General features: G+C 48.2%; 1 protein-coding gene across 5 annotated transcripts in view; it reads right to left on the bottom strand.

Moving 5' to 3' along the window:
* Positions 1 to 25,385, bottom strand: part of RORC (RAR related orphan receptor C) — a 90,497-nt gene that overhangs the window by 41,881 nt on the left and 23,231 nt on the right. For 2 of the 5 annotated variants that reach the window (XM_083715813.1, XM_083715811.1), the window contains exon 2: positions 10,670 to 10,699. In XM_083715813.1, coding sequence (XP_083571939.1) covers positions 10,670 to 10,688 — 19 coding nt within the window. In that variant the 5' untranslated portion in view covers positions 10,689 to 10,699. Of the gene's footprint in view, positions 1 to 3,634; positions 3,721 to 10,669; positions 10,700 to 20,048; positions 20,121 to 25,385 lie in introns of those variants that run through there. The other 3 variants (XM_083715814.1, XM_083715812.1, XM_083715815.1) reach the window with 3 other exon arrangements.

The following is a 25,385-nucleotide window of genomic DNA, read 5'->3' as shown; positions in this document are numbered from 1 at the left end:
GTGGGAGTGTGGCAGAGCTAAGAAAATATGAATAGTTTCAGTTGCATAAGACAGTGCTGGATATCAGAAATACATCTTCTACTGAAATGCAGAAAAGGGTGGCTGTAAATTAAGTGGATGGGCTCGATCCTGACCACCTTTTGGAAAGAAGTTATATACTGATTTTAAGAGTATTGCAATCTAACAACAATTTTGTAAGGTAGGGCAGTTCTTACTAAGACACACTCAAAACTGGGGATGGGCAAATCTGTCCACTTCTGCTCCTCTCATTTCCCCCCAGTCTCAAGTTCATTTTCCTGCATTTCCGTATCAGTTTGAGAATTTTTGAAAGAAGCCCTCAATTAAAGTCATCTGCAGATTTCGCCTCGTATACACTTTTGCAATTTTGTCCAATATGTAAATGCTTGCAAAGCGATTTTCCCTAATTTTAATGCATTTTTGTATGCTGCTGTCGGAAATGTGCATTTTTACACACCCGTAACCCCAGTTATTATGTCTCCTTGGAGACATGATTTTGAGGGAAGACTGCACTGCAAAATTCAGAGAAATGCAAATGGCAAAGGATAGCCAAGTTTCAGTTTGCCTACCATTTTCGAAAGGGCAAATTATAACGGCAGACCCCCTCCTATTGACCCTAACCTTAAGTCCATGTTAATCAGACACAGAAGCTTGTTCTGTTCACCTTCGCCTCTTTCTGCCGTCTCCCTGGTGTCAATTTTTTACAGGTCCTTGGGGGGCAGAGGATCTGGTCCATCCTTTCTACTTTGTCAAATTCAGATCAATGGTAGTCCATTAATAGCATTAAAACCATGATTCTACCCAACTAGAGTTTCACACCTGACCAACTGGGGGTGCTCCGTTTAACCCTGAAAAACTCAGGTTGTCTTTGCGAAAGGAGGAGATCTGGGGAGAGGCTGACTCAAGAGACTTCTAGATGGCCAGGCAATGGAGAAAGAAAAATATATTTGCCCCCCAACCCAGGAAAATCAACATGTTGTAACATGACTCAGCAATGCCCCCGCCCAGAAAGAACAGAATATGCATGAGCCTGATTTGAATTAAATGTTATGAAGGTGAGAATATTTTAACTGGGGTGTGTAGAGAAACAACCCGTGATTCATTACCAGAAGGAAACGGTTTTAAATCCCCCGTCATTTTCGACTGTGTCGAATGCCGAGTTCCAGCAAGAAACAGGCAAACTCCCATTGCAAATCTTGACGCAGCACAGATACGTGAAGAGGTCGCGAATTAAACTATCACGGTTTCCTTTCATCCGTAAAATGGAGAGAATAAGAGCAAACTTTCACTGACTTTCAGTGACAGTATGACCAAGATACATCGAAAGGTATCCCGAAGACTAAAAAAAATTGATGACCGTATTAGTATTTGCTTTTGCTTATTTAAATAACGTCAGTGCCAGAGAAGGGGTCCTTGTAAAGCCATCTAGTCAAACCAACTGCTCAATGCCAGATATCGAGAGTTAGGTCCTCCCTGACGGACGGCTGCCCATCTGGAAGAGCTCTGGTGAGAGAGAGAGTTCACCACAACCCTTTTGGCAACTGCTGAATTGCTCTGAACTGCTGAGAACCTTCAGCCAAAATCTCTCCCTCCCTCCATAACTTAAGCCCATTACAGTCTCACCTTCTTGCAAAGCCCAGAAAAACCCTACGGCCCCGTCCCTGTGATAGACAGAGATCTGAGGTCGCATTTTCTTCCTTCATTGGAAACATCTATAATCTACACCCATAAATTCCAGAGTTAAAATTACAACCAAGATGTTTAACCAAGGACCATGAAATCCATCAATCTAGGATGTAAAATAAAATGAAATGTCCTCATGAAAATTCACTAGCCTTCTTGTGCAAATTTCTCCTAACAGACACACGGGCAAATATTTTTCCCAACCCACATTTTGGCAAAGCCGTTTCCCCGTATTCCCTAACATGACACTTTGGGGGGGGGGGTGCATATCTCATTTTTACCATTGTGCATATGCCTTTTTTCCTTTTTGATGCGATGCTTGTCCAGAGAACCAGACTGCAAAATTCGCAGGTGTGCAAATTTCAAAGGACAGCAAAGTTTTGGCTAGGAAAGTACAAATTAGGGCCGGATCACTTTCCAGTGCGAACCAGTTTAATTTGAGCTAATTAACAAGGCAACCAAACACAGGTTGCAGCCAAACAGACCAGACAAATGTAAAACACGCATACAATTTATATATAAGCTATACATACAATTCAAATTTCTCGCCAAACCCCTACTCCACAGACTCCAGGAATGTAGGCAAGGCAAGAATTCAGCATTGCACACTATTATCAGCTCACCAGCGATATTAGCATTATTATTATTCTGAAGGGGGTTCCTAGAGCAACACAGCCATTAAATTAGGAAAGCCACAACTTTGGCCCCGCTCAGGGATTGGGCCTTTTGGGGTCCCGTCAAAAACACGATTGTTCCATGTGGTGGATATGTACACAACCAAAAAGTTTTGGAGGAAATGATATAGAATATAATGAAGAACATGTTTAAATGGGCTATTTCCGAAAGACCAGACCTTTTCCTTACATGTATAATAGGGACAGGTGTCCCAAAGAGGGTGACCAAACTATTTATGTCTGTGACAACAGCAGCTGGAATATTATATGCACAGAAATGGGAAGAAGAGACAGTTCCAACAAAGGAAGAGTGGCTTTTGAAAGCAATGGACTATGCAGAAACAGCAAAATTTAGAGATCAAAATGACCAACTCTTCATAGAGGACTTTTGTGGACTATATATATATATTGCCGAAGAATGGATGCTTTTGAATTCTGGTGCTGAAGGAGACTCTTGAGAGTCCCATGGGCTGCAAGAAGATCAAACCTCTCCATTCTTAAGGAAATCAGCCCTGAGCGCTCACTGGAAGGACAGATCCTGAAGCTGAGGCTCCAAGACTTTGGCCACCTCGTGAGAAGAGAAGACTCCCTGGAAAAGTCCCTGATGTTAGGAAAGATGGAGGGCACAAGGAGAAGGGGATGGCAAAGGACGAGATGGTTGGACAGTGTTCTTAAAGCTACTAGCATGAGTTTGACCAAACTGCAGGGGGCAGTGGAAGACAGGAGTCCCTGGCGTGCTCTGGTCCAGGGGGTCACGAAGAGGCGGACATGACTAAACAACTATATATATAGTTGTGTTTGTATGTATGTTTGTGTATACACACACACACAGTCAAATCGTGGGCAGTATTTGAGATCAAAGCAGGGGAAGAACCATGATAAAATAACTTCAATAGAGAAACATTTTTTTGTGATAGGCAAAGATATAATGCAGTAGGAAAGGTGTGAGGAAAAACACTGCGGAGGTGAAGGTGAGAAAGTCAACTTAGGAAACAATGCATTTGATTTGAAGGTTACCGTGAAAACGTTTGAGAAATTCAGTGCAAACACACACACACACACACACACACACACACAGCCCGATTGTTCTGGGCTCTGGAGCTGGCTTTAAAGCCACAGGTGGCATGTTGCAGCCTTGCCTCCGCTCAGTTATGGGTTTCTGGGGGCCCCATCAAACACCCCATTGCTCGGGCGCCGGCTATAAGCCAACAGGTGGCCCCAAGCAGTCGCTTTGCCTCCCCCAACCTCTCCCCACATACCTCGCATGGTGAAGACGGCTTGTGGGGAAGGGGACTGGCAGCGGTTTGATTCTGCAACACCTGTTCGTCTCTGGGCATCAGCTGCAACGAGCGAGAAGCACTCTTGGTGTGTGTGTGTGTGTGTGTGTGCAGTCAGATTTCCTTTTTTTAAAAAGGCAGCATCATCAGCAGACTGACAGGTGACGCAGCACCCCACAGACTGGCGCTCCCAACGGCCAATCAGAAACTCCGGTTGTAATTTTTTTTGGGGGGGGGATAAGAGCGAGAGACAGCAGTGAGTTGGAAAGTTCCAAACCCACAAAAGGCCAAAGAGAAAGGCAGAGAGAAGATGAAAAAGCCACAAGAAAAGTTTCCGTTTGCGGGGGGGGACGTGGATGGATGAGAGGGTCTGAGGCGGGAGATGGCGAGAACACAGAAAACTCTGAGGCTGGAATGTGGCTTTCTGTTTCAAGGGGAAAGTCATGTCAAGGGTTGGCCGCCATGGCAATGTTGTCCCTGGGATGGCCAAAGGTACCACACTCCGGCTCAGGATGTTTAAGGGTTAAAAATCAGCGCCCAGATTTGGGCCTGGAAACAAACAAGCAACTGGCAAAAATCGGAGCCGAATCGGTGTGATATGGCCCAAAATGCCTGGTTCCAAAAGCTGGATCAGGCCAGAGATGCATTGCTCCAGCACCTCGTTCCCACAGTGACTTAACACAGTGGCCCCCAAAGAGAAACCAGCGTGGTGTAATGGTTAAGAGTGGTAGTCTCGTAATCTGGTGAACCAGGTTCGATTCCCCGCTCCTCCACATGCAGCTGCTGGGTGACCTTGGGCCAGTCACACTTCTCTGAAGTCTCTCAGCCCCACTCACCTCACAGAGTGTTTGTTGTGGGGGAGGAAGGGAAAGGAGAATGTTAGCTGCTTTGAGACTCCTGAAGTGGAGTGAAAGGCGGGATATCAAATCTAAACTCTTCAAACAGGACTCAAGCGCAACGGCTGAACTCTCCTCGCTCCTGCAGTTTCGAGCAAGAGGTCTTCAGACCTGGGACCCCTTCGGACACCACTGACTGCGTGCGCACAGTTGATGTGGCTAAAACCAAGCGTTCCGGATGCGCAGCGTACAGCCGTTTCTGGAGTGTCAAGAAAGGACTCCAAATACGGAAGTAAAGAAGGAGAAGGAGAAGAAGGAGAAAGGAAGTGTGTAGCTGCCCATTTAGGGAGATTTCTCCCCACAAATAGCACCCCAACAGCGCACCTGTCCAGCACTCAGATCAGAAAGGAAAACGTTACTGGTGGTGCCAGTTTCCCCCCCTCCCTCATGACGCTTGAACTCATCAACACGCAATGGATCACAGGTGGTACCTGGTGCCAGAAAGGCTGGCAAAAATGAATAAAACATATAATAATAAGTGCTGGAGATGTAAGAAACAAAAAGGAACCTTCTACCATATGTGGTGGACATGCCCCCAAATTGGGAAATTTTGGAGCACGATCCACAAAGAAATAATGAAAATACTAAAAATACCATATAGTAAAAGGCCAGAGGCATTCCTTTCAGGAATTGTAAATGCTGATATTCCAAAAGACAAAACTAAATTTTTCTTATACGCGATGTCTGCAGCAAGAATCCTGGTGGCTAAGTACTGGAAAGGGAATCAGCTACCCACAAGGGGAGAGTGGTTATGTAAGCTTTTATAGTATTTAGAATTAGCCAAATTGACAGATATAACAAGACAAAAACCAAAAAGTGAAGTGAAAAAGTAGCGGGAGTGTCTAAATGAATACCTTAAAAGCCAAGGTTCGAGGGCAGAAATCTGGCTGAGTCGGGAATAACCCTGTGAAGTGAAAGGATAAGAAAGAGGGATTTGTATCTAGATGCTAAGACAGAGATGATCAGGAAGACAGGAAGACACAATGAGAGATAAAGGAGGTGCTGTGGGACTGGTGGAAGTCAATGTTTGTTTTTCTGTTTAGTGTTTATATTATTAACTTGTAAGATATGGATTTGGGTTTTTTGTATGCTGGTTTTTGTGTTTTGTGTATTGTTATTTTTTGATATTTTTCGTGTTGTTGTGTGGAAAATACTAATAAAATCTACTATTAAAAAAGGGGGGGGAGAACACACAATGGATGTTGCGAGATTCAGGGATGCTGGACTATAGATGGGTCCTCTTTGGTCTTCTGAGGTTCTTATGGAACCTCCAGGTCCAGAGCCAGTCTATCTCGATTCCTTGGTTCTTTGGGGGGCACCTGAACGTATGGAGAGCCCTGCTGGATCAAGCGGGTGGCCCATCTAGTCCAGCGTCCTGTGCTCAAAGTGGCCAACCAGATGCCCATTATGCAAAACCCACACCAGGATTTGAGTACAAGAGGTCTTCTCCCCTCCTGCGGTTTCCAGAAGCTTAACTGCCTCCAACAGTGAGGGAAGAACATAGAAATCGTGGCTAATAGTCATCGGTGAGGGTGAAAGAGGAGAGTGCAAAATATGGCCTGAAGCTCAAAATCAAAAAAACAAAGATCGTGGCCACTGGGCCCATCACCTCCTGGCAAATAGAAGGGGAAGAAATGGAGGCAGTGAGAGATTTTACTTTCTTGGGCTCCATGATCACTGCAGATGGTGACAGCAGCCACGAAATTAAAAGACGCCTGCTTCTTGGGAGAAAAGCAATGACAAACCTAGACAGCATCTTAAAAAGCAGAGACATCACCTTGCCGACAAAGGTCTGTATAGTCAAAGCTCTGGTTTTCCCAGTAGTGATGTATGGAAGTGAAAGCGGGACTATCAAGAAGGCTGATTGCCGAAGAATTGATGCTTTTGAATTCTGGTGCTGGAGGAGACTCTTGAGAGTCCCATGGGCTGCAAGAAGATCAAACCTCTCCATTCTGAAGGAAATCAGCCCTGAGTGCTCACTGGAAGGACAGATCCTGAAGCTGAGACTCCAAGACTTTGGCCACCTCGTGAGAAGAGAAGACTCCCTGGAAAAGACCCTGATGTTGGGAAAGATGGAGGGCACAAGGAGAAGGGAACGGCAGAGGACGAGATGGTGGGGCAGTGTTCTCGAAGCTACCAGCATGAGTTTGACCAAACTGCGGGAGGCAGTGGACGACAGGAGTGCCTGGTGTGCTCTGGTCCAGGGGGTCACGAAGAGGCGGACATGACTAAACGACTAAACAACAACAAAGCCCTCTCCTCCACAAGTTTGTCCATCCACCCAACATGGCAGCCATGGCTACATTTGGCCGTGGTGAGAAGAAGGGGCGAGACAAGGTGGGCCTCAAGACTCAAGGCCTGCACCCTTGTTTGGACACATCTGACAAGGCCGACCTGCCTCGCCCTCCCTGTTTATCGAGGTCAAACACCCCCTCCCACCGCAAAGCACGACGTCAGGCCAGGACGCCCTCCGTTTCCCGAGATGGAGCCCCGCTCAGCGCCTGGGCGAGCCCAACCGCATCCCGTCGTGCAGAGAACCGTGGTGCTGATCTGCGTCCCACAGCGACAGGAAGGGGCCCACCACACAGATCTTGTTCCAGGCACCAAATAAGAGGGGGAAATACGCCAATGTCCCCATTTCTCTCCCCTACCAGCCCCAACCCACAGAGGCACCGGAGGTGGAAAAGAAAGTAGGTCCTGGGGCGTCAAGAGAAAAGCAACTGAGCACAAGGCGCTGCAATAGAACGAGGTACGACAAGGGCCCACTGGCACGACCGTGCTGAAGGTGGCTGGACTCTGGCTCCTGGCAACCAGCAGGACTAGTGGTCTGAATAGACAGTTCCAAGCTAGACGAGCCAATGGACTCCAATTCCCATCATCCCTGACCTTTGGCCATGTTCATAGGTGCCAACTCCCTGGGGCCCTGGCTGCCCGAGTCTCAGGGAACTGCCATCGCCTCAGAGGCGAGAAATAGAAGGTCAGTTGTGTTACAGGGAGCCTCTGAAAATCTTCCAGGGAGGAGGAAAGCCCCACCTCCAGTGGGGAAGAGAGGCAAGGACCAGAGGATGCTGGTGGGAGCCTTAACACCGTTTCTGGGCACGCCGGACAGGAGGGAAACACACCCTTGCCACCACCCATCCTGCGCAGTAGTTTGAGGCGCAGAAAGGGGAGGAGACGGTTGGGGGTAACGAAAGTCTTATGTTGGGGGAGGTCCAAAAAAAGACCACTCCCGGATTCTGCTAGCGATTGAGCCAGACATGAGCTTTGGGGCTCTTCACTGTAAATAGTTTGCACCAAAATAAAGCCTGTAAAACACAGGTCGGAGTCCTCCCTGGTTACTCTCGAGCAATCGCAACAGCCACCTGACACCAAGCATCCACAAAATTCCCCGTGAAGGGTCTGGGCACCCACAAATATCCATGCCCCTAAGCTGGCCTCAAAACCAATCTCTGTATATGCTGATGATGCGGTCCTCTTATCCCAAACAGAAATAGGCCTAAAAAGACTGATAAGAAAATTCTCAGTGTATTGCCAGAGATAACACCTGGTTGTAAACTACTGTATCAGAAAACCAAAGTTATGGTTTACTCAAGAAAATAGAGGCCCCACAGTTGGCGTATGAACAATCAGCCAATCGAACAGGTCAACGCTTTCAAATATTTGGGCCTTATCTTCCAGTCCACGGGGTCATGGGCAGCACACCAAAAATGTGCAAAAAAAAAAAAAAAACATCCCAAAGTGCCAAGACTTTGACTCGCTTTTTCCATGAAAAAGGGTGGCAAACATATACCATCAGCCCTAGAAGTCATCCAAGCTAAACCCCTAGCACAGCTACTATACAGGGCTCAGATTTGGACTGGTAACCATCTTAGCACTTTGGAAGCTGTTCAATCAAAGTTCTTAAGGCAGATTTTTTTCTGTACCGCCATGCATCCCAAACGCATCATTGAGACTGGAGGCAAGTCTCCCTTCAGTAGAAGTATGGACTTGGCAAAGAACTCGTAACTTCTGGCTCCGCCTAAACTCAAATCCCCCTTGTTTACTACCCCTAGTACTTCAAGACTCCCATAAAAGTGCCTGGCTTAAAACCATCTATCAAAAACTTCACTCTTGTGGCCTGTCCCCACAACACCTACTCACTATGGGCCCTACTAAAGCAAACAGTCTAATTGGTCAATGTCTAAAAGAGATCAAGCATCAGAACAACCTGGCCACTATAAGGAAATTCTGCCCTTGGTATGTTCATTTTCCACCTCTCCATTTTGATTCTCTGGCCCCGTATCTGCACAAACTTATTATCCCAAAATACAGACGTGCTTTTACACTTGCAAGACTGGATGTTTTGCCATCTGTGGTGCTTGAGGGTCGATTCCAAAAGATCCTGCCTGAGAAACGTTTTTGCCCCTGTGGAGATGGTAGCACCGAAACAGCGGCACACGTCCTCCTGTCCTGTACTCTCTACAAAGACCTGAGGAACGAGATCATCACCCCACTCGTACTAACCATCCCAGGGCGCTCAACCACTGCCGCAATGTCCTTTCTTCTATCAGATCAAAATGAGCAGATAACAGCAAAGGTTGCCAGGTTCATAGCAGGGGAAATCAGAATAAGGGCCACTAAATGACTGCTGATTCAGGACTTTAAATTGTGCTCTTTTATCAAATTTCCTTTATACTGTAATGTTTTACTGTTGCTATGGCCATTGGTTAATGCGAATAAAGTTTTATCAACTCAACTCGGTGCCAGGTTCACAGTAGCCATGGCCCCCGGGCACCCACAGTTGTGGGGCCAAGTTAGTACTCCTGGCCATGTTGGCTAGGGCTGATGGGAACTGGAGTCCAAGAACATTGGTGGTCCAACCATCCCTGCTGGCCATGTTTGCAGGGGCTGATGGGAGTTGGAGTCAAAGAACGCCATTGGACTACATCTCCTGTCAGCTTCAGTCGGCATGGCCAACAGGCAGGGATGATGGGCGTTGTAGTTCTATGATGTTCGTGAACTCCAACTCCCATCAGCCCCAGCCATTCTGGCCAACTCTCAAGGATATTGGGAGCTACAGCTCAGCAATAGCTGGAGGACCATAGGCTGGGGAAGGCTGCACCTAACCTATTTGACAAATACACAGAGGAACGGGCCGAAGATGGTCGCCAAGCCACAACTGCTGAATGGAGCCTCCATGTGCGGTGACACTTTACCTGCAAATGCCAGTTACTGAAGGCTGATCCCTGGCACTTCCAGGTAGGGGGCACCCTGGTCTGAAATACTGGAGAGCCTCTGCCCGTCAGTGTAGGGAGTCCTGATCTAGATGGGACAATGGCCTTGGTTTGGTGTGAGACATCTCTCTGTGTCACTAATGGATTTCAAGACCTGCTTGCAAGATCCTTTAAAGGTGCTGACCTTTAAAGCCCTAAATGGCCTCAGTCCAGTAGACCTGAAGGAGCATCTCCACCCCATCGTTCTGCCCTGACACTGAGGTCCAGCGCTGAGGGCCTTCTGGCGGTTCCCTCGCTGCAAGAAGCCAAACTACAGGGAACCAGGCAGAGGGCCTTCTCAGTAGTGGCGCCCGCCCTATGGAACGCCCTCCCACCAGATGTCAAGGAGAAGAACAACTACCAGACTTTTAGAAGACATCTGAAGGCAGCCCTGTTTAGGGAAGCTTTTAATGTTTAATAGGTTATTGTATTTTAGTGTTTTGTTGGAAGCCGCCCAGAGTGGCTGGGGAAACACAGCCAGATGGGTGGGGTATAAATTATCATCATCATCATCATCATCATCATCATCATCCTAGGACGCTGTTCTTTTTAAAGCATTTGAGCGTTGCGTTTGCAGCTGCCGATCATTAACTCGTGAAGGAGCCCACCAGTTGTTGCAAAGTGCTTAGCAGCTGCCAGGAAGATACAGGGGAGAGACTTTCTAAGCGCTTAGAAAGTCCGTTCTCCGCTGTGGTTAACCTGATGTTGAGTAGTGGGTAGGTCTGCACTCGCTCAGAGATCGGGGTGAGCTGAGGAGCGAGGGGCAGGAAAAATCTGGTAATTTCATGGATTTGCAACACCTTTCCTTTTTTTTAAAAAAAAGCTACCGTCCTCCTACCAAACCCAACAAATAATGAAATTCCACTCACACGTGTGCGTCTTCTTCATTGCTGCTGACCCTGTGAATCAAGAAGAGGGCGAGTTAAGATAGGTTCATTCGTTTTCAAGAAATAAATAAATGAGGCCAAACACAAACCAATGGTCCAAAGGAGCATAAGCTGCCTGCCTGCCTGCCTGCCTGCCTGGTGAAATATCTTCGCCCACAGCCCTGGCCTGCTATTGGCCAAGGTGCTGTGATGTCACAGAACGTTCGGCAAGCCACGAAAAGGTTGGCTGCGGAATTAAAGCCTGCTCAGAGCGACTGGGAAAGCTTGGCTGGAAAGAACTTTGTCAAAGGGAAATGAGATGGGGCGGTGGAAAGGAGGGAGAGAGGGGCATGGTCAGGTGAGGTCCAGTGCCCAGATATTAAGGAGGAAGCAGAGCTAGGGGGTAGCAGCAAAGAGGCAAAGTGGCCGAGAAACCAAGAGGTAAGGACAGAAAAGGGCAGAGGTCTGTGGAAGAGAGAAGTCAAGAGTTTGGTATTTGACGTACCAAAATTGCTTTTTCAGGGAGCAGAAAATATCGGGTTTTTAGGCTCCATATTAGGGATGCGGGTGGTGCTGTGGGTTAAACCACAGAGCCTAGGACTTGCTGATCAGAAGGTCAGCGGTTCGAATCCCCGTGACGGGGTGAGCTCCCGTTGCTCAGTCCCTGCTTCTGCCAACCTAGCAGTTCGAAAGCATGTCAACGTGCAAGTAGATAAATAGGTACCGCTCTGGCGGGAAGGTAAACGGTGTTCCGTTGAGCTGCTCTGGTTCGCCAGAAGCGGCTTAGTCATGCTGGCCACCCGGAAGCTGTATGCCGGCTCCCTCGGCCAGTAAAGCGAGATGAGCGCCCAAAACCAGAGTCGGCCACGACTGGACCTAATGGTCAGGGGTCCCTTTACCTTTACCTTAGGCTCCATATTACCACTAGTTTGCAAGATGGGAGCAGCCTCCCCTGATCCAAGGGCAGATGGGAAAGTTAGGATGGTATAATTCAGAATGGGTTCAAGTGCTTTGTGGTCTCAGCACAACAAATCCCTTTTAGGGCATAGCCCCGAAAAGTGTGAGGTGGGAGACCGATTAACAGAAAGTTGGGATTGTAGGATTTATCTGTTTCAGTTGTCGCAGTTTCTTAAATTCGCTTCTCCACATTCCCAAATCAGTTTGTGACTTCTTTTTTTTAAAAAAAATCCTAATGAAAATTCTTCAGCATTTTAGTGCGAATCTCACCCCAATGCGCAGATTTTTACACACTGTCTTGACAAACGAAGACATTTTTGCAAGCAATTTCTCCTAATACAATACATTCCCTCCTATTATTTCCACAGATGTATTCGTTTTATGCACTTTTCCCTGATACAAGACATTTTTAAAATGTTATCATCACAGATATATTCATTTCACCCCCCATGCATGCATTTTTGCAAACTCTGTCCGAAGAACTCCATCGCAAAATTCAGATTAGCGCGGATGTCTGCTTCGAGGTTCTCATACTGTTTCTGAAATTTGCAAATTTCATAAATTCGATGTTAAATGCAAACTGAATCAATCCCCCCCCCCATCCCTAATGGGAAAAGCTGTCTGACACCCCACAAGCAAATCAGGATGGATTCCCAGAAAACATCTGGATTTCTATTTGACAGTAAACATTCTCAAAAAGTGTTGCAGTTTTGCACTTTGGCCACAAGAGGGAGACCCAAACAACCTGGTAGCGAGGAGAGTTAAAATAACTTCTTCGATCGAGAGAATCAAACCGATCAATTGCTTTTGGATAAAACCCTGGAGTTTCGCTGCAGCACGCTCTGTCCTTCGCATTGGAGCAACAGTTCCCAAATGCTCGCCCACCCCCCAGCACAGACCAATTGAAAATAGTTGAGAGGTTTTGCCGGATCAGTTAAATAATTTTCCTGCCAGGTGCAGGAATTTTAACGCTGTGTGCTAGACGTGGTCTGATTTTTCAATTGCATTCCTTATTGCTCCTTTTATTTATTATATTGCATTACAATTTGAATTCCAGTTTTTGTTGTTGTTGTTGAGTCGTTTAGTCGTGTCCGCCTCTTCGTGACCCCCTAGACCAGAGCACGCCAGGCACTCCTGTCTTCCACTGCCTCCCGCAGTTTGGTCAAACTCATGCTGGTAGCTTCGAGAACACTGTCCCACTATCTCGTCCTCCGTCATCCCCTTCTCCTTGTGTCCTCCATCTTTCCTAACATCAGGGTCTTTTCCAGGGAGTCTTCTCATAAGGTGGCCAAAGTCTTGGAGCCTCAGCTTCAGGATCTGTCCTTCCAGTGAGCGCTCAGGGCTGATTTCCTTCAGAATGGAGAGGTTTGATCTTCTTGCAGTCCATGGGACTCTCAAGAGTCTCCTCCCGCACCAGAATTCAAAAGCATCCATTCTTCGGCGATCAGCCTTCTTTATGGTCCAGCTCTGGAGGAGGAACCGGCAAGCTACTCCAGTATCCCTGCCAAGAAAACTCCATGGACAAAGACAACAGGCATTCCAGTTTTAAGATTTATTATTCACAGAATCACAGAATTGCAGACCTGGAATGGTATGGATAATTATTTTTGCTACTTCCACGACATTTGCTCCCCGACTTTTCCTCCAAGGAGCTCAGGGTGGCGCATAGAGTTTTCCCTCTTTTCCGCCACGTCCTAACAACCACCCTGTGAGGCAGGCCAGGCTGAGAGAGTGAGACCGGCCCCAGGTCATCCGCAGACTCTGGACTGCAATGCAATAAACTATAATGTATGAAATGTGCACAGAACACGAGACTCTCAATCTCGGGATTGTGCGTTCAAGACCCATTTGGGGCAAAAGATTCCCCTGGGAACACCTTCCACGATTCTAAATATAAGAAGTACCGTATTTTTCCGTGTATGACACGCCCCCTACCTTTGGGGACCCCAAATTTAGAAAATGGGCACATGCACTATCCATCTTTAAGGCGCCCCCAGATTTTCAACCTTATTTTAAAGTAAAAAAAACAACCATAGTCTTATACACGGAAAAGTACGGTAATTGAAATGGAATTGAAAAGATAATATATTTGATGCGTACACACTGCAGACCACCTGATGAAACACAACTTGGGAACCTCTGAATTAAGGGCAGGTTGCTTAATCCTGCCTAACCCCACAAATCACAGGGACCATATTACAGACATGGTCAATGGGCAAGGATCCTGCTCGCTGTGCTTGCGATTGAACCATGGGTGTAGCAGTGGCAGCCACTTAAGAACGGAAGAAGGGCCGTAGCTGGACCAGGCAAAAAGTCCGTGTAGTCCAGCCTCCTGCCTCTCAGAATCTAGATAAGACTGCCCCTGGACCGGGAGGTTCAGGAGAACTTAAGAAGAGCTCAAGGGAAGCTCACAAGCAGAACCCGAGGGGAGCAGCAACGCTCCTTATTGCGACTCCCAAGAACCGGTAGTAATTCAAGTTGCACTGCCTCCAACCGTGGAGGAAAAACAGCCATTGTGGCTAGTAGCCACTCTCTGCTTCTGACGAAGGACGGTACAGAAATCTAACAAATAATCCTCTTTCAAAGCCACCCAGGCAGCAGCAGGGAGTTCCGCAGATCACCGTATTTTTCGCGCCATAAGACACACCTGACCATAAGACACACCTAGTTTTTAGAGGGGGAATGCAAGAAAAAAAATATTCTTTAAAGGGAGCGCTGAGCAGAGCCTGTATGCATCTCAGGCCTGTATGCATCTCAGGCTCTGCTCAGCGCTCCCTTTCACAAGCCGCACGGAGCATGTGTGCGGTGCTTGCAGGCTTTTCCCCAGGAGGGAGAAGGGCAACCCACCAGTCCCTTCTCCCTCCTTGGGGAAAAGCCCCCAAGAGCCACACGCACACTCCACGTGGCTCTTTAAAAGGAGCGCGGCTCTTGGGGGCTTTTCCCGCCTGCCTCCCGCCTGCATTCGCTCCATAAGACGCACACACATTTCCCCTTACTTTTTAGGCGGGGAAAAGTGTGTCTTGTGGAGGGAAAAATACGGTATCTGTTATGCCCCGCTCTGAAAAAGTCTGCCCTTGCCGTTCTTGCAATCGCTTTGAGCTGTTTTGTACACCTCTTCCACATTACTCACCTTTTCTCAACTCCATCAGTGGCGAACACCTGTGGACTGCCAGAGGCTGCCGGACTCCAAATCCCATCAGGCCTGCAGATCGCCACGGCCAACAAACAAGGACAATGGGAGTTGGGGGTCCTGCAGCAACTGCGGAAAGGGACAAAGGTGCCCCACGACTAAGCGGCCCCAAAGGTTGTCGCTAGTCCCCATAGGGGGCTGGCTGCAACCCCTCGATCATTTCGGCCGCCCTTTCCTTCAAAGCCGTGCTGTGTACGTGTGGCAGTGAAATCCCCGTACCGTTGATGAGCTAATTGGAAGATCCTCTGCGGTAGCTAAGCCACGTCTAAGCCGCTTTACCCTTTCTGTTCTTCATCTTCACTCCTTTATCTCTGGGTCTATTTATAATTGGGCTAGGATGCACTCTGCACATTGCAAAACAGGAGCACCACTCTCCCAGCCCACTCCGCCTCTGAGAAACTCAGCTCTACCGCTTTATTCTATTTTTTTGAGCAAGTCACTAGTCCTTAAGGGTGCAGAGCTATTCCGCAAACAGAATAATAATGATAATAATATTTTTTTATTTATATCCCGCCCTCCCCAGCCGAAGCCGGGCTCAGGGCGGCTAACAACAATAAAATAATACAACATTCTAAAATCATTTCATTATAAAATTAATTCAACTCAAATTGATGGCAACCATTGGGCTAGAGTTCTGTGAAGATTGCCAAAGGAGGGAGTCAGACTGTGCCCTGGCCAAAGGCCTGGTGGAACAGCTCTATCTTGCAAGCCCTGCGGAAAGATGTCAAGTCCCACAGGGCCCTAGTCTCTTGGGACAGAGCGTTCCACCAGGCCGGAGCCACAGCCGAGAAAGCCCTGGCTCTGGTTGAGGCCAGCCTAACCTCTCTGTGGCCTTAATAATAATAATAAAAATTTAATAAAGAACTGGGGGAGCAGGGCATCACACACCCGCGATCTGGCACAGAACTAGCCTTCCTGAGAAACTTAGCCAGGTTTCATTTTCAGAAAAGAAACAGAGACCTCCGTGGTTCTAGACCTCATGACGGCTTTACAAGGACAGCACCTGCCGAAGTCTCAGGGGCGATTTGCAGCGGCGGCTGGGTAGGTGTGGAGAGAGACGCAGGACTGACAGGGGTGGGATTGCAATTCCTGCATCCTTTGGACCTTTTCCTTTGTATTTATTTAGCCCAATTTTCTGCCTGTGGAGCAGCGGTTTAAAAAGATCTGAAAAACAACAGCACAGTTGCACTAAAACCCAAACTGTTTAAAGACACCCCTTCCTCTCCTCTGGTCAAAAAGTCAACCAATCCCTTAATTATGGCCAATAACCATAATACGAGTCACAAGTCTAGAATGGATACCAAGCCAGTCCTCTGGTCATAACCATGAGAACGGGAAACTCGCTTTTCAAAGCTTAGAGTCACTGAAAATTGGTGTTGGTCTTCTGCCAGTGTATTCCGTAAGATCTCATCGCCACAATCTCAGCGCATTAGTGGTACAGCTGTACAGTGGTACCTCGGGTTACATACACTTCAGGTTACAGACTCTGCTAACCCAGAAATAGTACCTCAGGTTACGAACTTTGCTTCAGGATGAGAACAGAAATCGTGCTCTGGCGGCGCAGCGGCAGCAGGAGGCCCCATTAGCTAAAGTGGCGCTTCAGGTTAAGAACAGTTCCAGGTTAAGAACGGACCTCCGGAATGAATTAAGTACGTAACCAGAGGTACCATTGTACCTTGGTTTTCGAACAGCTTAGTTCCCGAATGTTTTGGCTCCTGAACTGTTCCGGTTTGCAAACTATTTTCAGAAGCCAAATGTCCGGCTTGGTTTCCGAATGTTTTGGAAGTCAAACGGACTTCCGGAACGGACTCCGTTCGACTTCCAAGGTATGACTGTACACAGATAATGGACTGTCCACACATCTTTCTAATTTCTTAGTTTGTTCTGAGTTGCTTTCCCAACAGCAACGCATTTTTGCTGTCCAAAAGGGTCACTCTTGCACTCCAGCGCAAGAGATTTAAACTGGAAGATTTGTGATATAAAAAGATACAGGATTTCAGCAGGTTACAGGCCGGGAAACCTCTGGAAATGAAACAGGATCCGCCCCCAAAAAAACATTCTCCGAGGAGTTCCAGGCAGTGTACAGACTTATCCTCCTCCCCCTTTTATCCTCACGATAACCCTGCGAGTTCAAGGTCACACACCCAGCGGGATTTGAACCCGCGTCTCTCCCAGGGTTCTCTGAACACTACACCACCGCCGGCTGCTTTGAACTGGGGGTTCTTTTGCCAATACAGTCGTACCTCGGAAGCCGAGCGGAATTCGTTCCGGAGGTCCGTTTGACTTCCAAAACGTTCGGAAACCAAAGCGAACGTTTGGTTTTCTTAACCTATTTCTTAACCTTCCGATTGGCTGCAACCGATTGGTGGAGTTCGGGAGCCGAAACGTTCGATTCCAAAGGCGTTCGGCTTCCAAGGAATGACTGTAATTTAACCATGTTATTCTTTCCATCAACCGCTTTGAGGTTTTATCGCCACATCTCGTAAGATAAATAAATTAAACACATCTGGCATGTTCTAGCATTCTGTTTCTCCCCATCTGAACTTTTTATTTTTCATAAGAAAAACAGCAAAGGTTTGTTTGCCTTTCGTTTCTGTTTGCTTCCTTTGCCCCTGAACTTCGATTTCTCTGAAGAAACTGCAAAATCCATCAGTTTTTGGGTGGAGAAGAGTTCTCTTCTCCTAGCAGCCAGCTTTCATAATCACTAAAACGCTGCCAGAACGTAGAAGGTCCTTCTCTGACAAACTGGTACCATGAAGTATAGCAAACACAGCCCTTGTGGAAACATTTAAATAATAATAATAATAAAAGGATTGGCACAAGGCTGAAGCACGAACACACTTTTGCAACCGAATGGCAGAGCTTTATAAAGCACATGATTAAAAAGAAAAAAAATGAAAATAAAGGACAACCTCTCATGTTATAAAACGGCTAAAGATTTGCCTTCTCTACAAAGAGCAGCCTGCGACAAGAACTTGCTGTGTTATTTTGCACGTATCGCCTAAACGTGCAGGCTAGGGTGGGATATTCCATTATTTTTACGTATGCTGTTGCGATATGTTGAAATAATTTTATAAAGAGGGAGGGTGGGGAGGAAAATCAAACCAGGAGGAGACAGGAAGAAGAAGAATAGGATGAGGAGGAAAAAAAGAACTCTACAGATCCGAGGGCGAACATGGTCATTTTGCACTCACTGCCTAAACACCCAACTTCTGGGTTTGAGCATTGATCTGCATGGTGTTGTTGCATGTTGAAATAATTTAATAGAAAGAAACGGAGGAAGGAAAATCAAAAAGACGGGAAGAATATGCGCACTGCCTAAACACCCAACTTCTGGGTTTAAGCATTGATCCTCACGGTGTTGTTGTCGTATGTTGAAATAATTTAATAGAAAGAAACGGAGGAAAATCAAAGCAGAAAGAGAGGAGGGAGGGGAAAAGAGGAACCGCACGGATCCGAGCGCGAGAAGCGAGTCCCCGTTCCTTCCCCTCCGCCAAATCCCTCTCCCTCTCTTTCCTCGGATGAGGTTTAAATAAGGAAGTGAGCCGGTCGCTAGGGGAGCCTGCAGCCAGATGAGAGAGCTGTCCTCACGCGAACCCGGCCGTTACATAACTCAGCTACCAAGCTTTGGCAAGCGGCCAGGCCCCAGCGGGTGGAAGCTTCTCCAGCAAGCCGAGCCGAGCCAACGCCAGCTGGGGAGTGCCTCTCGCCTTCTCCACCCCGCTTGCAGCCCTGCACAGGCCAGGAAGGGGAGAGGGAGAGAGAGAGAGAAGGGGAAGGCTTCGAGAAACGGCTGCTAAAAGAGGCAGCAAGAATAAGGGACCCAGCCCCTGTGATCCATGCAACAGCAAAGCAGTCAACTTTCAGATTTGAAATAAAATGTCAGCAGCCTCGAAAATAAGGGATCAGCAGCCTCACCTGTCCAGGGGACAGTCTAGTTCAGGGGTCTGCAACCCGCGGCTCCAGAGCCGCATGTGGCTCTTTTATACCTTTGCCGCGGCTCTGGGGCGGATACTAGCGAGGGGAGGAGGCGCATTGTGTGCCCCGACATTCCTCACTATGGCGGGCGCTGTACTGGCTGTGACGTCACATGGGGGCAGTGCGTGCATTGGTCACGCACCGTCCCGACGTCACCTTTCCGCCCGCCCGCTACATTGTAAGGGGCATGTACGCTGGTCACTGTTTTGAAGGGGAGTGAAGAACACACACACACACACAAAAGGTAACTTGTTAATTTAACGTTTATTTCTATGAGGAGGAGTAATTCTGAGGGGTCAAACAAAGAAATAATAAAAAAGTGCCAAAAAAGTTATTTTTATAATGACGAGTTTTGCGGCTCCCAGTTTTTTTTCTCTTCGGAAACGGGTCCAAGTGGCTCTTTTTGTCTTAAAGGTTGCAGACCCCTGGTCTACGGGATATCTAACAATCCGGGATAGCAGCGGGAAGCAGCGCTGGAATAAGGGAATTTCCCGCAAAAAAAGGGAAGGTTGGCAGCTATGTGCAATAGTCACCTCTCGACTCGATTATTGTAACTCGCTCTATGTGGGGCTGCCCTTGAAGCTGACCCAGAAACTCCAGTGGGTCCAGAACACCGTGGCGAGACTCCTTACGGGGTCCTCGCTGCAGGATCACATTCACCCGGTGCTATACCAGCTGCACTGGCTCCCGGTGGAGTACAGGATCAGGTTCAAGGTGCTGGTTTTGACCTTTAAAGCCCTATGTGACCTAGGACCCACATACCTACAGGACCGCCTCTCCTGGTATGCCCCGCGGAGGACCTTACGGTCTTCAAACAAAAACATCCTGAAGGTCCCAGGCCACAGAGAGGTTAGGCTGGCCTCAACCAGAGCCAGAGCTTTTTTGGCCGTGGCCCTGATCTGGTGGAACGCTCTGTCCCAAGAGACTAGGGCCCTGCGGGACTTGACATCTTTCCGCAGGGCCTGCAAGATGGAGCTGTTCCACCAGGTCTTTGGCCAAGGCACAGTCTGACTCCCTCCTTTGGCAATCTTCGCAGAACTCTGGCCCAGTGGTTGCCATTTATTTGACTCTGAATTGATTTTAGAATGCATTTCAATTAATTGATTGTGATTTTATGTAAACTGTGTTATTTTTACTGTTGTTAGCCGCTCTGAGCCCGGCTTCGGCTGGGGAGGGCGGGATATAAATTAATTATTATTATTACTATGATTATTATTAAAATCACCCACAGAAAAACAACAACCACACTCTCCCTACCGCCTCTCCAAATCTCTCTCCCCCCTCCCCAAAAGGCTCTCGCAGTGCAGCACTCCGAACACCCAGCTCTCAAGCGTGGCAACAGACGCCACTGACTCAGCCCCCAAAGCAGGGCAGGTGGGGCAAACGGGAATCGATCGCCTGGCACGGGGCTGCGGCCGGTTCTGGGGTGGAGCAGGCCACCAGCCAGTTTCCATTTATACATTTGGAAGTGGGGAGGTGGGGAGGGATAGGCACCCGTATATATGCTCTAAATTTGGGAGAGTCGGCAGAGGGGAATAATAATAATAAATAATAAATTTCTATTTAAACCCTCCCTTCCTGGTTCAAAAACCGGGATCAGGGTGGCTAACAACAAATTTAAAACACTTAATTATAAAAGCAGCATAAAATACAGTATAAAATCATGAATAACAATAAAATCCAAAAATCAATTTAGGGGAAATAAGCATTAGATAATCCCCAGGGCTAGCTGGCTGAATTAGTCCTACTTGGGCCAGTGAGGAGGCCAGGGGAGAATTAGCTGTGGGGTCTCAGAGCGTGTGATCTTCATAAAAGGGGAGGGGGAGAGAAGAGAAGGGAAATGAAAGATCAGGCTGAATTCAAATTAAACACCAGGCGGAATAGCTCTGTCTTACAGGCCCAGCGGAAGGAGGTTAAATCCTGCAGGGCCCTGGTCTTATGGGACAGAACATTCCACCAGGTCGGAGCCATCACTAAGAAGGCCCTGGCCCTGGGGGAGGATAGTCTGACTTCCTTAGGGCCCTAAGGGAGGAGGTGGCTCTTACGGTGCGGTCCGCTTTGGAAAAGAGGGGAAATGCGATGCAGAGGGAGAGCAGACATCCCCCCAGGCTTTGGGGCTGTGTACAGAGTGCTTGTAGCCATGTGCAGAGTGCTGCCCCCACGGGAGTTCAAAAACACGTCAAAGTGCAAGTAGATAAATAGGCACCACTCCAGTGGGAAGGTAAACGGCGTTTCCATGCACTGCTCTGGTTCGCCAGAAGCGGCTTAGTCATGCTGGCCACATGACCCAGAAGCTGTACGCCGGCTCCCTCGGCCAGTAAAGCGAAATGAGTGCTGCAACCCCAGAGTCGGCCATGACCGGACCTAATGGTCAGGGGTCCCTTTCCCTTTCCCTTTATCTCTCCTGGCCCTCGATCCGACATGCTGCGCTCCCTCAACACCGCCCCCCAAATCATTTTGCAACTCTGTGAGAACGAAGTCTGAGAGTTCCTCAAACAGCAATTAAGCCTGATTTAAAAATCTCTCCTTCCCACCGCTCTCTGGTCGCCCCCCCCCTACCCTCACCAGGTGGCTGTGTACCATAGCTGTCAACTTTCCCCTTTACTTGCGAGGAATCCTATTCAGAATAAGGGAATTTCCCTTTAAAAAAGGGAAACGTTGGCAGCTATGCTCTGTACAATGGACTCAGGGGCTGCCTTTGCCTTCAGTCCAACCTCCTGGGTCCTACGTGTCAGAGGTGGGCGGGGCCAGAGGCAAAAGGGGCAGAGTAACGGGTGCGAATCGCACCATCGTCCAGCAGATTAGCTTCTGCGCATGCACAGACATACTTACCTCTCTGCCTTCATTTCGGGAAGGAAGAGGAAAATTCAGACACATCCCTCCTAGACTGGGGCTGCAGAGCATGGATCTGTGGCCCAGGGTAAGTCTCAAGGGCCACACAGAGGGGTCTGGAGGGCCACATCCTGCTGCCCCCCCCCCCCGGGGCTGAAGCTACCTGAATACTGCCGTACAGACTACCTAGAAACATGAAAGGCTTTGTAGAAGTGGAAATCCAATGAAGCCAAACGTTGGAAGATTCTGGACCAATAAAAGGTTTTTTCGCCCCACAGCAGTTAACCTGTGGAACTCCCCTCCACAGGAGGCCAGTGACAAACACCAAGATGGGTGGTTTTAAAAGAAGATTAGACAGACTGAAAAGGCTATCAATGGCTAGGAGCCGGGAAGGCTCTGGTCGGCCACTGTGTGTAAAGGATGCTGGACTAGATCCAGTGCTCTTGTAGAACCTCCAGTGCCAGAGTATAATTTCAGGATTCTTGGGGATATTTGGCCACTGGGATAAGACAGCGCTGGGCCAGATGGACCACTGGCCTGATCCAGCGGGCAGGCTCTGGATAACCATAGTTTAGAGGTCCCGAGCCCTAAGGAAGTCAGACTATCCTCCACCAGGGCGTTCTCAGTGATGGCTCCGACCTGGTGGAATGCTCTGTCCCACGAGACCAGGGCCCTGCAGGATTTAATCTCCTTTCGCCGGGCCTGTAAGACAGAGCTGTTCTGCCTGGCTTTCAACTTGAACTTAGCCTGATTTTTATTCCCCTTCCTCCCCTTTTTATGAAGATTCCCCACTCTGGGATCCCACAGCTAATTCTCCCCTGGTCTCCTCGCTGGCCCAAATAGGACTAATTTAGCCAGCTAGCCCTGGTGATCATCTAATGTTTATTGGAAGGATTTTCCCTCTAAATTGATTTTTCAATTCTGAATTTATTGTTATTCATGTTTTATACTGTATTTTGTGCTGCTTTATTGTTGCATCAATTAAGTGTTTTCAATTTGTTGTTAGCTGCCCTGAGCCCAGTTTTCTGAATTGGGATGGGCAGGGTATAAATAAAAATTATTATTATTATGTTCTGAATGCACACAGAAACAAAGCAGGACATTTTGTGGAATATATTGAGGCGATGGCGGAAAGGAATAGGGAATATTTCTAGTATTTCCCCCCCCCCCGCCCCGAAGCGATACAGAGATTCTCAAACAGATGCAACCACCCCACCCATCTCCCCGCTCCCAGATTTGGAGTTTCCTGGAGTTACCACATCAGGATTTCGTGGGGACACAAAATCATTCCATGGGGTTTTCCCCTTCCTCTCCCCCTAATTCCCCCTTTATTTCCCCTCCTCTTCTAAAAGTTTCCACTTCCTTCAACACTCCTTCCCTGCAGAGCCTTCATTTGCTGTTCTCCCTGCAAGTACAGGAGTGCCTTGGTTCTCAAACGCCTTGGTACTGAAACAACTAGGAACCCAAACACTGCAAACCCGGAAGTACAGTCATACCTCAGGTTACAGACGCTTCTGACGTTTTTGGGTTACAGATGCGCCGAAACCCGGAAGTACTGGAACGGGTTACTTTTGGGTTTCAGTGCTCGCACATGCGCAGAAGCACTAAACTGCGCTTTGCGCATGCACAGAAGTGCCGAATCGTGACCTGCACATGCGCGGACGCTGCGCTGCGGTGTGTGAACGTGCCTCCCGCACAGATCACGTTCGCAACCCAAGCGTCCACTGTAAGTGTTCCGGTTTGCGAACTTTTTTCAGACGAGTTTGGGGGTGCCTGTTTCAAAGGATTGTAATATGTGTCTTGGAAGTCTAGAAAATTAGCAAGAGTTTAAATCTGTGTTCCGTCTGTTATTGCTTTAACCTTTCCGACATCTTAAATTGTTTTTCTTGGTGAAAATTTGCCTTGCCAGCAAAGGTCCGTATAGTTAAAGCCATGGTTTTCCCAGTAGTGATGTATGGAAGTGAGAGCTGGACCATCAAGAAGGCTGATTGCCGAAGAATGGATGCTTTTGGATTCTGGTGCTGGAGGAGACTCTTGAGAGTCCCATGGACTGTAAGAAGATCCAACCTCTCCATTCTGAAGGAAATCAGCCCTGAGTGCTCACTGGAAGGACAGATCCTGAAGCTGAGACTGCAATACTTTGGCCACCTCATGAGAAGAGAAGACTCTCTGGGAAAGACCCTGATGCTAGGAAGGATGGAGGGCGCAAGGAGAAGGGGACGACAGAGGACGAGATGGTGGGACAGTGTTCTTGAAGCTACCAGCATGAGTCTGACCAAACTGCGGGAGGCAGTGGAAGACAGGAGGGCCTGGCGTGCTCTGGTCCAGGGGGGTCACGAAGAGTCGGACAACAACAACAATGTAATATGGATTTAAACTGGTAAGAAAAGAAATGAAGATTGTAAATGGAAAGAGTTAATCATATTAGAAAGATAATCTTGGAGAACTGTCACAAAGGTGTCACAATGAAATTCAGTTAGGGGGGATTTGAGAAAGTCAGATAACAATGAAAGTTAATTTGGATTTTAGAAGTAATAAGTGTTTTTATTTTTATTTTATTTTTAGTATTGTAATGTGTTCTGTTTTGTGTCTTTTATATGTTATATTTGTTATAAAGGTAAAGGGACCCCTGACCATTAGGTCCAGTCGTGGCCGACTCTAGGGTTGCAGCGTTCATCTTGCTTTACTGGCCAAGGGAGCCGGCATACAGCTTCCGGGTCCTGTAGCCAGCATGACTAAGCCGCTTCTGGTGAACCAGAGCAGCACACGGAAATGCCGTTTACCTTCCCGCCGGAGTGGTACCTATTTATCTACTTGCACTTCGAGGTGCTTTCGAACTGCTAGGTTGGCAGGAGCAGGGACTGAGCAACGGGAGCTCACCACGTCGTGGGGATTTGAACCGCCGACCTTCTGATCAGCAAGCCCAAGAGGCTCTGTGGTTTAACCCACAGCGCCACCTGCGTCCCTATATTTGTTATAAATGTGGAAAATTAATAAACTTTTTTTGAAAAACAAACAAACGTTTGAGGAAGCCTGGTCTAATAGTACCTGGCCCAGTAACAAACTGGGAACCAGCGCAGACCTCGGAGCGCAGGTGAGATACGCAAACCCAGCCTCACTCCCGTCAGCAATTGCGCTGTAGTTGCAGCTTCTATGATCAGGCGCGGGAGAAGCCCCACGTAGAGAGCATTGCGGCAATCTATCGTCCCACCCGCAGCTCACAACAAGGGCATTACACACACACACAAACACATTCCATCCGTGGAGACGGTTTGGGCTTTGGCACGGACGCGCCCAGGTGTGCCAACGCCAGGCGGCACGCCCTCCCCTGTGCAAGGAGATTATGTAACGCCCTGATGCGAGGCATGCGCCTCCGCCCAAGTCACGCACCCTGCCAGATCTGCTTACTTCATCCCGGCTCCGGCCCCCGGGCACGCAGCAGGGCGACAATTAGGTGAGCCGCCCTCGGGTGTTCGGCCAGCTGTTGTCAAAGTGGCCATCGCCCAAGTAGGCACCCGGGCACGTGGACCCGGTGGCGCTTCCGGGAATTTTGCTTCTGTGCGCAACATGGGGCAAGGAGTTCCAGAGGCAGCCGGCAGCTCAAGCCGGTCCCAAAGGTGGACTCTGTGTTGGGAAGACAACTCACAACGCCATGTTACCGTCAGAAGAGCCGGGTTGTTTGGCGAGACCACAGGAGGACCATCTAGGGCTGCCATACGCCTGGAAATGAAAACAATTTCCAGGGAAAATCCCCACTTAAAT

The sequence above is a fragment of the Podarcis gaigeae genome (genome assembly GCF_964106915.1).
Source record: "Podarcis gaigeae genome assembly, chromosome: 16".
Lineage (NCBI taxonomy): Eukaryota > Metazoa > Chordata > Lepidosauria > Squamata > Lacertidae > Podarcis > Podarcis gaigeae.
Note: the sequence above shows the minus strand (reverse complement) of the source record. Positions and strands in the feature narration are given on the sequence as shown.